Here is a 12,074-nt window from a genome sequence, read left to right on the forward strand (position 1 = left end):
TGTTCCAGTTCCGCCATTCCCTATTCCCACCAACGCACATGTGAGCAACCACCGCTGACTGGCTGCTGAGCTGGCCACACTCACCACTCCAACCAAATGCAAAACATCGACGTCGATTGTTATCGGTGCCCACTGTCATATCTAAGAAAGCGCGAGACGAAAAGCAGACGCCGCAGAAATCCGGTGAAAAGAGATTGGAATTGCACGCGATCCTAACGAGCTAGAGCGAATCCGAAATGGGCAAGGAAAAGGCGGCCGCGTCCTACAACATAGGCGACCTGGTGTTCGCCAAGGTGAAGGGCTATCCGCCGTGGCCGGCCAAAATCACCAAGAGCAACAACAACAAGAAGTACAATGTTTACTTCTACGGCACGGGCGAAACGGCCAACATCAAGGTGGAGGATCTGTTCCCGTACGCGAACAACAAGGAGCGCTTCGCCACCGAGAAGATCATGAAGCGGGCCAAGTTCATCGAGGCCATCGAGCAGATCGAGAGCGCCCTACGCGGCGAGGACTCGGCGCCCATCGATTTGCTCGGCGGCGGCGCAGAGCCAGTTGCTCCGCCCGCATCTGGCGATGTCGTCAAGACGGAGCAGGTAAAGGAGCCGGAGGCACCCACTGCTTTACCTGTCGCGACACCGGCCGATAAGCCCAAAAAGAGCGGCAACCGGAAGACCAAGGCACCACCGCGCCATGTGGATGGCGACAGTGAAGCAGGCGCTGAAGCCGCCGCCACGGAAGTTGCTTCTCCGCCGGCCAAGCGAAGGGTTCCCACCGAGGGTCTGGCTACTGTCGCAGCCACCCCCGCTGCTAGTTCGGCTCCGGCTCCTGCGGCGCCCACATCCAGCAAGAAATCAGTTAAGAAATCCAAGCCCACGGCAGCAGTTACTCCAATTCAGAAGCGGTCACGGCCCGTCAATGTGAGTGTGATCAAATAAAGCGGGTGCAAAACTTCCATCTGACACTAATGTATATTAATTTCTAATTCTGCCCGCACAGAACATCCGGAACGAGATGCTCATGGTGTACATGCCCACAGCCAAGTGTTTGGGAATCGACATAAACTACAACAAGCCGGAATCCTTCGAGAGCGCCGCTGCCGAGGAAGCCTGGATGGAAAACGCCCGCAAAGAAGCCATGGAACTAAAACTGAAACTGGAGAGCGGTCAAATCGAACCAGAGTCCATGCCCGAGAGGATCGTGGTGGAGCCAACGCGCAGCGAGATACCCAAGCAGGAGGCTTTGCGATTCATCGAGGAGCTTATTGAGCACGAGGATGCCCTCTTCATGGAACGAGACTTCATTCAACTATCCCAGCAGCTGCGCGAGTGTTTGGGTCTGCGACGCGCCAATGTGGGCAAATGCCTGGAGATCCTCGAGCAGTTCAAGGAGGTGGAGCTCACCAAGTTGATGCTGCTGCGCAATCCGGAGTGCGTGGACATAATGCGACGACTGCGCCGATATGTGGGCAATCTGGAACTCTGGAAAATGGACCTTTCCGACGAGGTAGAGTTCAAGGAGAGGGCGCAGACAATTCGCAAGGTGTCCTCTGGCATATACGATGGCTTCAAGAGCCTCTTCAATCCGGAGCCCGAGAGCGAGGACAATTTTTGGATCGACTTCTGCGAAAAGGTGAAAATCTACAAGACCTACACGAAAAATATCAACGAAAACCTTCGCGTCGGAATGAACGAGCGCGGATACAACAACCTGGTTGTGGCCAAGGAGGCCGCCGGTTCAGCCGAGTCGGCTCCACAGTGAATGTTTGAGAGCCAGCTCTGCTAGAGCAACTGTATGATAAGGTAGGTTTCATTCCGCTGAGTTAAGCCCTATTCTTCAAGACCCTCTCTTTTATTTCAGTTACTCCTAAGCGTTACAAGCCAGGCAACTTTAAGACCGTGCTCTGGATGACGAAGTTTTAATGAGCCGAGTGTGCTATTGCTTAATTTCTAGGATACAAATTCAATTAAATTCCTTACGAGAACCTTACTGAACCTTACATCTGTTTGCCTGCCAGGTGCATATCGTGCAGCGCTCGGGATGGGACTTTTCCTGCCGCATCCGCTTATTATTACCACCAGACTTAAAAGCTTTTCAGCTTCGGACCCCTAAATATTTACTAAGTTTGTAGATGTTTTGAATAATAATGAATTAAAAATAGATGGTATATACAAATTCGCAACGGCTGCTTTATTTTGTCGTTATCCTTTACATTCTAAGCAAACATTAAAAAAAACTTAATTTATATAGATAAATTCCTAACATAATATAGAGCTCCAGCACTTTGTCCTAATCTATGGATAAGTCATCTTTAGAAATGCAACTTAAGGGGGACAGCTCCATTCCTAGTATTATCAAAACCTATGAATAAGCAACTAGCTCTCCCTGGCGTCTCCGATACCATCCGGCAGAATGGCGAACATGGCCTCCGATTCTGGAAGACAGGGCGAGTCGTAGATCTTGCAAATGCGTGTCTCGCCCTTGCCCTTGCGCAGATACAGTCGCGTGGTGGAGGAGTGGGCCATGATGTGCCCGCCAATGGGCTTCTTGGCATCAAACATGCCGGGTGCGCCGTCCAGCGAGGCAGTCACCTGGTTGGTGATTACCACAGCCACTCCGAACTCATCAGCCAGGCGTTGTAGCATGCGGAGGAACAAGCCCAGATGGTTTTGTCTGGCAGCCAGCTCCCCACGACCTATATAATCCGATCGGTAGAGCGCCATGGCACTGTCCACAATCAGCAAAGCGTATCTGCGAAATATTATATCATTAAATGATGTATACTAAAGAATAGGCCAGCGTACCTGGACTCGAAGAGCATGCCCGCTGCCATCTGGATGAGCTTGGTTTGCTGATCGGAATTGTGGGCACGGGTGAAGGCCACATTGTCCAGCACCTCGGATTCATTCAGTTTGTATCTCTGCGCGATGGCAGCCAATCGCTCGGGACGGAAGGTGTTCTCCGTGTCGATGTACATGCACTTGCCCTCGCCGCCCTTTTGGCTGATGGGCAGCTGGCAGGTTACTGCCAAAGTGTGGCACAACTGCGTCTTTCCGCAGCGGAACTCTCCAAAGATTTCGGTAATGGATCCCGTCTCAATGCCACCACCCAGCAGTTTGTCCAGCTCCTTGGAGCCCGTGCTCAACTGCACAACATCGGCACGCATTTGATAGAAGGTGCGAGCACTAAGAAAGCCCAGAGGCACGAGTTTGTTGGCCTCCGTGATGATCTGCTCCACCTTGCCGCCGCCCAACCCGGGGATGGCCATCAGTTGCTTCTTGGTGGCATTGGCCACCGACTCCACGGTGTGTAGACTGGCTTGCTGGAGCAGCTTGATGTCCTTTGCTGTGATGCTGCCGCCCTGGAAGGAGAGTATTAGCGAATGCCCACAATCCTAGTCGAGATCGCAGTCTACTCACCATTAACTTGGCCACGCTGAGCGGACCCTCCTCCTCCTCTTCCTGCTGATCCTGGACATTCGTGAGCTTCTCCATTTGACAGTTTCGAACTAAAATTTGCCTATTTGTTGTTTCGAGTTTCGTTTTTTAAATTGTTCGTCTTGCGTGAGAGAATTTCGTGAAAAGACTGCGCGGCGCGCAATTCACCGCAAAGGAGTTAACCATTCGCCCCGAACGCGCAGACTACGTATATTACTACAGTGGTCTCCACCTAAAACGGACGCGCAAGATCACCATGGCGAACCATTACTATTTCGACATTAAACTGTGAGTAGCAGAGACTGAAAAACTAAATCCAACTTGGTTCCTATTAAATTCAGTATTTTTCTTTCTATTGAATAGTAAACTTCGGGATCCGGATGCGGTAGTTTTGACCCCAGCCCTGTTTCGAAGCTGCGTTCTTGACGCCCTGGACAGTTTCTTCTGCGAAGAGAAGCCCACACTGGAGATCGTTAAGTTTTGCGCCCAGCAACATCGCGTTGTATTTCGAGTGCCAGAGGAACTGCATGATATAATACGCAAGTCCATTTCTCTTATTGGTCACTACCAGCAAATGCCCTGTCATTTTGAGATATTGGAGACCTCTAAATCATCGCTAGACTTTGAGAAAAGCATTGAAAAGACTTTCTCAGGGCTGCCAAATTTTGAGGATTAGCGATATGGCATATGCAATTTCATTCGTTGTTCAATTATAGAACTATATATATTGTAACCGTCACTAGAAATTTGAATTTCAATTATAACTGATTTTACTGTGATCCGATTTTATTGCCATTCACAAGGAACCTGAATGCCATCAGGGTTGGTGGTAACCATGAGCATAAGAAGCTACAAAAGCACAAATAGGGTAAACCATTTCAATAACAGTGCATTTAAGATTACATTTGTTATGACCGTTAAGATAACATTTAAATCAATAAATTTTAAAACAATAAGTCTGCACCTTTTTATATTTATAAATGAATAGCTATTTTTGTTGGCTATTTCTTTATAAACTTCTTACTGTTATAAGCCGAATTGCCATCTCTAGCGGCGCACAGCTGTTTGGGAAGCAGAAAGAAACAGCAAACAAGGGGAGTAATTACATAAAAAACACACTGACCGGCAACTTTTGGACGAATTTTCCCGAAGTTTCCGCCAAAAAACAAAGGCACTTGGCACTTGCACCCAAAGCATGAGTGGTTACCAATATTTGGACGTGAAGCTGTGAGTTCCGAGGCATAATTGCCGCTCCGTAGAGCCCCACATTCCCCACGTGCGCACGTGCATCATGCAAATATAATTAAGATAATGCACGTTTCTAATCGCCAGGAAACTCCGTGATCCAGACTCCGTGACTTTGACGCCCGTATTCTTCTTTGGCTGCATCCACAGCTCCTTGGCCAGTATATTTGGCGAAATCGGTGGACAAACCACACTGGACATTGTGAAATTTAGCTCCAGCCAAAAACGCTCCATTCTCCGGGTGCCAGAGAATTTCCTGGTTCGCGTTCGCATCGCTATAGCCCTGATAGGATACTACCAGGACGTGCCCTGCCATTTTCAGGTGCTCAGCACATCCCGCAAGCCCTTGGATTTCGAGGAATCCCCCGAGGAGTTCGTAGCATTTAACTAGCTTAACCGCATCAGGATGTCATTCTCTTACTGCAAGGAGTACGGCAAGGACAAGGTGATCTTCGTGACCAAGGAGGACCATGCCACGCCCAGCACCATCGAGCTGCCGCCGCCAGAGAAGCCGGAGGGCGTGATCACCAAGGATGGCAAGATCAACTGGAGTTGTCCTTGTCTCGGCGGAATGGCCACCGGTCCCTGTGGCGTCGATTTCCGCGAGGCCTTCTCCTGCTTCCAGAACAGCACCGCCGATCCCAAGGGATCGGACTGCTACGATGCCTTCACCAAGATGCGCGACTGCTTCCAGAAGTACCCCACCGTGTACAACAAATCTGGCGGCGATGACGACGACGATGATGGCTTGAGCGAAGCCTTGGACACGGATGCCGCTTCAGTTGGTGGCCAGAACGCAGATCCGCTGGCGGATGTGGGCAACAATGGAGGCGGCGATGAGGTGCTGACCCCCAATAGCAGTTCGGTGGTGCCCAAGGCTTAGGCCGGAGTACATACATATGTCCTACATTAAGATAAGAGCTAGGTGTGACTTCGTACAAAATAAATAAAGCTTGTCATGGCTGGTGGCCAGTCGGGCTTCAATCTATCGTGACTGGGAACTATTTATCTGCCGGATAAGTCTCGAACTAACAAAAGTATTGTTGCAAGGGCATGGTGCTTATTTCAATAAAATGTACTCGTTTTCTAAGTTAGTTAACGAAATAAAACGCTAAAATAAATTAAAATGTTTATAATAAACTTGTTTAGCGGTTTTCCCTGTACCCAATAGGCCGTTATTTCCATTTGTTGTGTATTTCTGGTATATTCTGAAAGCGCTAGCAACGGGCTGGCGGTATTTTTCCACCCTGCTGGCACACTGTTTACGAAGAAGCAAGCAAAGAAAACGGAAAAATAAAAGCGTATTAAGATTTCGTGTGGAAAGTAAAAATGCTGTAGGCGCAGTGTAAAATGCATATATTGCAGATAGATCGCGTTTGTGAGATGCTTAAACGCGAATTCAACATCAAGTCGGTGCAGAACTTCAAGGTGCAATAACACAAATACCCGAATTATCGAATAAACCAAAGTGCAATTGGCCAGTTGAGACTACAACCACGATAACAACAACAACAGCAGCACCAGTGAAATAATAATATAACCTTGTGTTTTGTTTTTTCGTGGATCACAAATAAGCATATATACACAGAATTAATCGAGGTGCAAACGGTGTAAGAAGTGATTAAATAATAAAGGTTTAACAGGAAAACAGAGTTATTGTGTGTGCGAGTGTGTGTGTGCGTAGTGACAACAATACAAACGCAGCGACCAATACAAGCGCACAGATAGTTTTCATACGTAGGAAAATAACGAAAGTAACAGCGATAAATAATACAAAACAACAACGAAGAGTCTCAAAAAGTGCTGGAAAAACTCGCGATAAGAAAAACAGGAACCTCCACATCGGCAGATCACTTGAATGCTGCCGCACTTTGAAATCCGGAGACACAATGGTTTCGTTAATTGACACAATCGAAGCGGCGGCCGAGAAACAGAAGCAGTCCCAATCGGGGGCCACCAACTCCTCCTCCTCCTCTTCCTCATCCTCCTCGTTCTCGGCCTCCCCACCAGCTTCGTCCGTTGGCTCCCCATCTCCTGGCGTCCCAAAATCCAATATCACGGCCAGCGGCAAACCAAAGGAGAAACGAAGGTGAGTCACATGGATCTGCGGCCTATACTATGTACATGGTAACCCGGATGCCCTGATCTATAATCCCATCCCCCGATTCGATCTGCCTAGATCGCTTGTTTGCCCATTGCATAAGCGGCTGCTTTCTTTTTCGCCCGCTCTTCGTCGCGATATTCGTTGCCAACCGTCGCTTCTCGCGTTTCTTCTCAGTTTCCCATTGGGTATGCGGTATTTCGTTTATTTGTATGATCTGGAATCAGAATTTTGCTATAGCAATGGAACCCACTGTCAATTGGGAACCCCAAACGCTAGCTTTTCCTACAATACCTCTATTTTTGATCAGTATTCCACATATGGATAACTTTCTTCTTAAAATTTCCTATTATTATTCATTCTAGTAATCCCAATGGATTGATATTCTTTCGTATCTCATAGATTAGTTAACCTTACTTCCTGATTTAAAAGCCACAATAAAAGCGCTTAAACCCTACGGGAGCGAATTTAATTTTTCTAATGAATACGAATTCCTGCTTGGCTGGAACTTGTGAACTTCCCTCAATGGGCGTCACTAATTGACGAAACAGGGACTTGAATATAATGGAAAGCCAATCATTAATCACGCGTTCAACTAATTTTTGCATTCGCGGCAATTATTATACGATCGATGGCGACGGCGAATCCAACGGCCGAGACCCACGACCTTCAGGCTTTCAAAGACAAAAGTCGAGACGAACCGAAATCGTTCAGTTTGCATATGCATTGGTTGGTTTCCGCGGTGGAATATGATATCGAGGGGTATGCAATAGGCGAACAGTGCCCGCTGTCGGGCGCAAACACTTGTTGCTCTCTTGGGAAGGTATATCCTCAAGGATATGCCTCATAAAGCCAAGCCCCCAGTGGCTGCGATTTATTTTTAGACGAGTGCATTGTTCTCTTCTTTCCTTACGCACTGTGGGTTATTTTTAAGTGAGGCGAAAATCCAAAACAACGAGGAAAACCTGTTGTGTTCGATTATGCGTGCCCCTCTGCTCCACAAGATCAACCCGTTTTTTCCTCGTGCTTCGGCTTCTTGTCTTCGTTTTGTTTTCGTTTTTGGATCACGCCCCTCAGAAAACTGAAATTTATTTATTTTATAATCCCATAAAACGACAAGTTTATGTTTCATTCAAGACATTAACATGGGATTGATACAAAGTTTCGCTTGGGCCTACGTGACTACCGTAAAACTGAAGTAAAATAAGTGTGGAAAAGCCGAAAAGCGGTTCTATAACCATTTTCAAATGCGCTCTAGCTTCGATTAGACCCACTAACCGACTATTCGCGTTTTCCCATTTGTCTCAAACTGGTTCCAAGACATTTTGCAGTGCAACACATGAAAACAATGGACTGTGGTCTTTGGCAATGTGAAATTGATTTGAATTGGCCGCCGTTAGAGAAAGCTTGGCAATAAACTTATATTGTCCTAAAATCACTCTTATTGCATTTCCCAGAACACTTACATTTATCAAATATCGATTTTTTCGATTGTCCGCCGCTAACCTTTTGCTTATCGATCAACGCTTTCGATTGCGGCACTCCGAACTTGAACAGATCGTAACTGCAGCTACGGTGTGACCTCAATAAAAGTGAATTATTACAAGTTGACATGGGGGGAGGCAAGAATCTGAATCAAGATTTTGTATGTTTATTTCTCTCTTTAAATTATTTCTGTGCGCTGTTAGACCTGCGCCAAGAAGCTAATGAATAAACTTAAAAACAAGCGAGTAATAAATAAATTTCAATAGCAACGCAGAGAAACGCATGAAAAAGTAAAACACGCTTACACACATTCCACACACACACTCACTAGCATGTGTGTATTGTAAAATATTTAAATGATATGCCCTGCTGTTGGTATTGTTGTTGTTATTGTTGTTTCTCGTCTGGCCACGACGACCTACTTTTTGCGCAATCGAACTAAAAATGTGACGATCCGGGGAGGATGGAAACGCCCGCGGGGGGTGTTATGGGGATACTATGTATATGGGGGAAAGAGAAAGATGGAAGGTATTGTATTCGAGTGTTAGGCCCGTGGAGTTATTGTTGGTTTTGCTCTCGCCTTCCATGCACACACTTTTGTTTTGCCACTGGCGCACTGAAAGAAATACTGGCTTCTCATATTTCTCTTCTCTTGGAAAGCGATTTACGAGATTTACTAGTCTTTGAAACCCTTTCCTGCCCCAAATGCACTATATTTGTGTACCACTTTTTGTTTCTCTGTATGGAATTAAGCTCGTTGCAGCGAGAGAGACGGATATAAGCAGAGCGAGGGAGACAGAGTGAAGGTAACGCAGCTTCCGAATCTTTTTCGGTTGTTCAGTTGTGTGTGGGCTCTATATGCATCGCATTCGGTGTAAGTTAAGTTATGATGCCGCAATTGCTGGCAGGGAAAGTTCAGATTTATATTTAAGGCGATAAATTGGATTCAGCTGAGAATGCCTCACAAGTACGAATGTGAACTGAGCAAAAATTTCGGATTGTGATTATCGCGGAACCTGTTTGGAAGTCACTTTTTGCTGTACGGCATGTGGGGAATTAATTACGTTGAGAAGAACAAAGCCAGTTCTTTCTTGGGAATGGATAAGATCTTTACGATCAGCTTTTGCAAGAAGCTATTCCTTTGGATTAAATATTATTACCAAGATAATGGAATAGTTCCTGGTCTTAAAGACCACTCCTCTTGAGATGAAACACATTTTGGCAACCAAATAGTTCCATGATAGACGTGTGTAGCATAAAAAGGTAAACATGGGGTTATCACAGTGATTTCACTTGACCCTGCCTGTTTCTTCGCCTTCTCAACGAGCTGATTACATTGCGATTTGATTACGTTTGGCTGGGCTGGGGAACTAGCTTTGCTTATCTCGTTTCACTTTCCGTGCTGTTTGCCAAAATAATCCAAATATTTAACTCTTATGCTATAGTTCTTATCGGCCGGCTAGGGAAATCGTGGATAAGTCTGAACGTATTTAGTCATCTAAGCGGTTTTTTTTGCACATAGAGAAAATAACAATGCCCATATTTCTGCTCTTGGTTTTTAATTTCTGCAAATTATGGTTATTTTCCACATATTTTTAAATATTTGTTGATCAGTTCTGATCAGTTCATTAGTTACTAAAATATTTTAAATACCATATCTAGTTTGGTCTTGAAGTACGAGAGACTCTTTTCTCGGTGCAAAGTTTCTAAAATTATAGCATGACAGTGCCGTGCACTGCAGCTTGTGAACCAGGGAAATGGGCGGAAAATGAGTCCTGGACGTGCGGAAATTTTGCGCCAGCGCTGCAAAGTAGACTATAGTGTGCGGATCAATTATCGGCTGAAGTGGGGCGCACTGACATAATTTATATGGCTCTAATTTGAATCCGCCACTCAGTTGTTTCGCCGTTATCGCCACGTTGGGCAGAACCGAAGCGCTGGCTCCCTGCCACCTGAATGCTTTTACGAGGCGGGCGGACCGGTCTTTATCTTATCACTCCGGCCGGAGCGCACTTGTCCGGATAGGCAAACTTGTCTGATAGCGCACGGAATCTGACGTTAACGTCGGTTCTCCCGCTCTTTTGCGATTTTTTTCGGGTTGGCTGGTCTGCTGCCCAGGTATAAATATGAAGACTTTGAGGCTATGGAACCTTTCGCTCATTTGGCGCTCGAACTCCCGTACGTCGTGTTCTACCATAATATTCGAAGCAGTGAAGTTGTGGCCAAATCAAAACACTATCAGTTCTTATCGCACGCGTGTGTGTGTTCATCATCGATGGGCTTAGCCGGATTCCAGCGAAGCAAACGGCGCAATCAATGTTTAATTCCTACGAGAGCTGCGACTTCTCGTGTCCCGGCGACAGTTCCTTCTACGGCGAAGATGTGATCCCCGGTTCTACGTTCTACGAGTGCGATCCAAAGCCGCAGCCGCAGCAGCAGCAGCTGCCGCAACAGCCGCAACAGCTGAGCAATGGCTCTGTTTACGGGCGAATGCCCATTAATGAACCCACCGTCAACTTTGGCAACGGGTCATTCTACAATGCCCCTGCACCCAGAACGCAACCCTTTGTGGGCGCCATGCTTGGACGCAATATGTCCTCTGGTGGGATGCAAAGGTACCATCCATACCACCAGCAGCAGTCCCAGGACGCCTTCTACCACCAGAGGGGATCCCTCCTGAACGTGGCCACGCCCTGTCGCGAAAGCCGCCCCTGGAGTTACGCCTACTGCTATGGCTACGCCCCCACCAACACCCAACCTTGCCAGTTCTCGCAGTTCGTCGACATCGAGGACTTCATGTGAGTGCGAATCAAACGATTGTTGGTCCATTTGTTGTTTTGGGTGATTCTGTAATATTGGTTGTTACATAACTTTGAAGAGGTCATTCGAATAAACAAAATGGAAACCAGTTTGAATCGGTTGCAGAATGCCACTAACGAACTACGTTCTCCCGAAAGCACCTGAAAGAGCTGAGCTCTTAGAAAAGTGGCTCTGTCCCATTGTAAAAGCCAAGCCGATAGCAAACGGCTGTGCACTTATCTATGCTTATTTGCGAATCGCTTTTATAATAATATTTAGATACGCAGCCAGAGATAGGGCGAGGGGGACGGAGATATGGTGCGAGAGTGGTGTCGTATGAGTCAAGGTTCGCTGGGTTATTCCCGCGAGAAGTGCCCTTTATAAGATTGCGGGCGGGAAAAGACTTTCCCTCTCTCATCGATTGTTCCGCAGAAATGTTTAATGGCCGCCATATAGTTAATGAAACGTGAAACTAGCAAATTGTTTGTCAGTTGCGCTGTTGTGTAATTGTTATCTGCCACCGATGACTTTATGCTGGGTATTTCCCAAGTACCTATCGTCACAGCAGTTATCGTATAGGGTTCTCCTGTAGGTTCCAAAATCCGTCGTTTTGATGAACGATTATCTAGCGATTGACGCAGATTAGAGCCCCTTTCCCTGGATTTCTCCTCCTCAAAAATTTTGCATGCAACGTGCACAGCAAGCAAATGTGTTTGAAATGGTCGTCGGGTGTGCGTTTATTTACGTTTTGCACACGTTTAAGCCAAATTTGGCTGGCCCATCTCCATGCTAATGAGCCGAAACCAAACTGACGCAATTGCAGAACGCGCTGCCCCAAGTACTCCACCCACATTATGCTGCCCCCAAGAAGAAGGCAAACAGCCCTGACCCGTTGATGCCTCGATTTACTGCCCCATGAACTTGGCATTAGCACCTCGAGTCGTATTTTATGTGTTTTCGCTGATATCTCGCCCGGAGATACGGCGCACTTGGGGAGCCAACTTGGG

The 12,074-nt window shown here is 46.8% G+C and overlaps 6 protein-coding genes across 8 annotated transcripts in view; 5 read left to right on the plus strand and 1 right to left on the minus strand.

Moving 5' to 3' along the window:
• The first annotated feature begins 110 nt into the window (after positions 1–110).
• On the plus strand, positions 111–2,175 carry LOC122619273 (PC4 and SFRS1-interacting protein). The gene is made up of 3 exons (XM_043796098.1): positions 111–920; positions 1,000–1,802; positions 1,861–2,175. The coding sequence occupies exons 1-2, from the start codon at positions 237–239 to the stop codon at positions 1,759–1,761; spliced, it is 1,446 nt and encodes a 481-aa protein (XP_043652033.1). The 5' UTR covers positions 111–236; the 3' UTR covers positions 1,762–1,802; positions 1,861–2,175.
• Positions 2,176–2,179: 4 nt separating this feature from the next.
• Positions 2,180–3,561, minus strand: LOC122619274 (DNA repair protein Rad51 homolog). The gene is made up of 3 exons (XM_043796099.1): positions 3,420–3,561; positions 2,805–3,361; positions 2,180–2,751 (listed from the first exon to the last, which is right to left on the minus strand). The coding sequence occupies exons 1-3, from the start codon at positions 3,492–3,494 to the stop codon at positions 2,376–2,378; spliced, it is 1,008 nt and encodes a 335-aa protein (XP_043652034.1). The 5' UTR covers positions 3,495–3,561; the 3' UTR covers positions 2,180–2,375.
• A 28-nt stretch (positions 3,562–3,589) lies between these two features.
• On the plus strand, positions 3,590–4,323 carry LOC122619275. The gene is made up of 2 exons (XM_043796101.1): positions 3,590–3,725; positions 3,801–4,323. Exons 1-2 carry the CDS (start codon positions 3,694–3,696, stop codon positions 4,111–4,113), a joined length of 345 nt encoding a protein of 114 aa, XP_043652036.1. The 5' UTR covers positions 3,590–3,693; the 3' UTR covers positions 4,114–4,323.
• Positions 4,324–4,482: 159 nt separating this feature from the next.
• On the plus strand, positions 4,483–5,073 carry LOC122620827. 2 transcript variants are annotated; one of them, XR_006326155.1, is made up of 2 exons: positions 4,483–4,664; positions 4,746–4,912. XR_006326155.1 is itself a non-coding variant. In XM_043798463.1 (2 exons), exons 1-2 carry the CDS (start codon positions 4,633–4,635, stop codon positions 5,071–5,073), a joined length of 336 nt encoding a protein of 111 aa, XP_043654398.1. In that variant the 5' UTR covers positions 4,491–4,632. The 2 variants fall into 2 exon arrangements, 1 of the variants encoding a protein (XP_043654398.1); XM_043798463.1 differs by having other exon boundaries at positions 4,491–4,664; positions 4,770–5,073.
• Positions 5,074–5,088: 15 nt separating this feature from the next.
• LOC122620826 (mitochondrial intermembrane space import and assembly protein 40-B) lies at positions 5,089–5,676 on the plus strand. The gene has a single exon (XM_043798462.1). It carries the CDS (start codon positions 5,089–5,091, stop codon positions 5,563–5,565), a length of 477 nt encoding a protein of 158 aa, XP_043654397.1. The 3' UTR covers positions 5,566–5,676.
• Positions 5,677–5,954: 278 nt separating this feature from the next.
• LOC122620206 (protein similar) overlaps positions 5,955–12,074 on the plus strand; it is a 64,916-nt gene continuing 58,796 nt past the window's right edge. Inside the window, exon 1 of one of the 2 annotated variants that reach the window (XM_043797570.1) lies at positions 5,955–6,771. In XM_043797570.1, coding sequence (XP_043653505.1) covers positions 6,572–6,771 — 200 coding nt within the window. In that variant the 5' untranslated portion in view covers positions 5,955–6,571. Of the gene's footprint in view, positions 6,772–10,569; positions 11,067–12,074 lie in introns of those variants that run through there. The other variant, XM_043797567.1, reaches the window with a different exon arrangement.

This window comes from Drosophila teissieri, chromosome 3R, assembly GCF_016746235.2.
Source record: "Drosophila teissieri strain GT53w chromosome 3R, Prin_Dtei_1.1, whole genome shotgun sequence".
Lineage (NCBI taxonomy): Eukaryota > Metazoa > Arthropoda > Insecta > Diptera > Drosophilidae > Drosophila > Drosophila teissieri.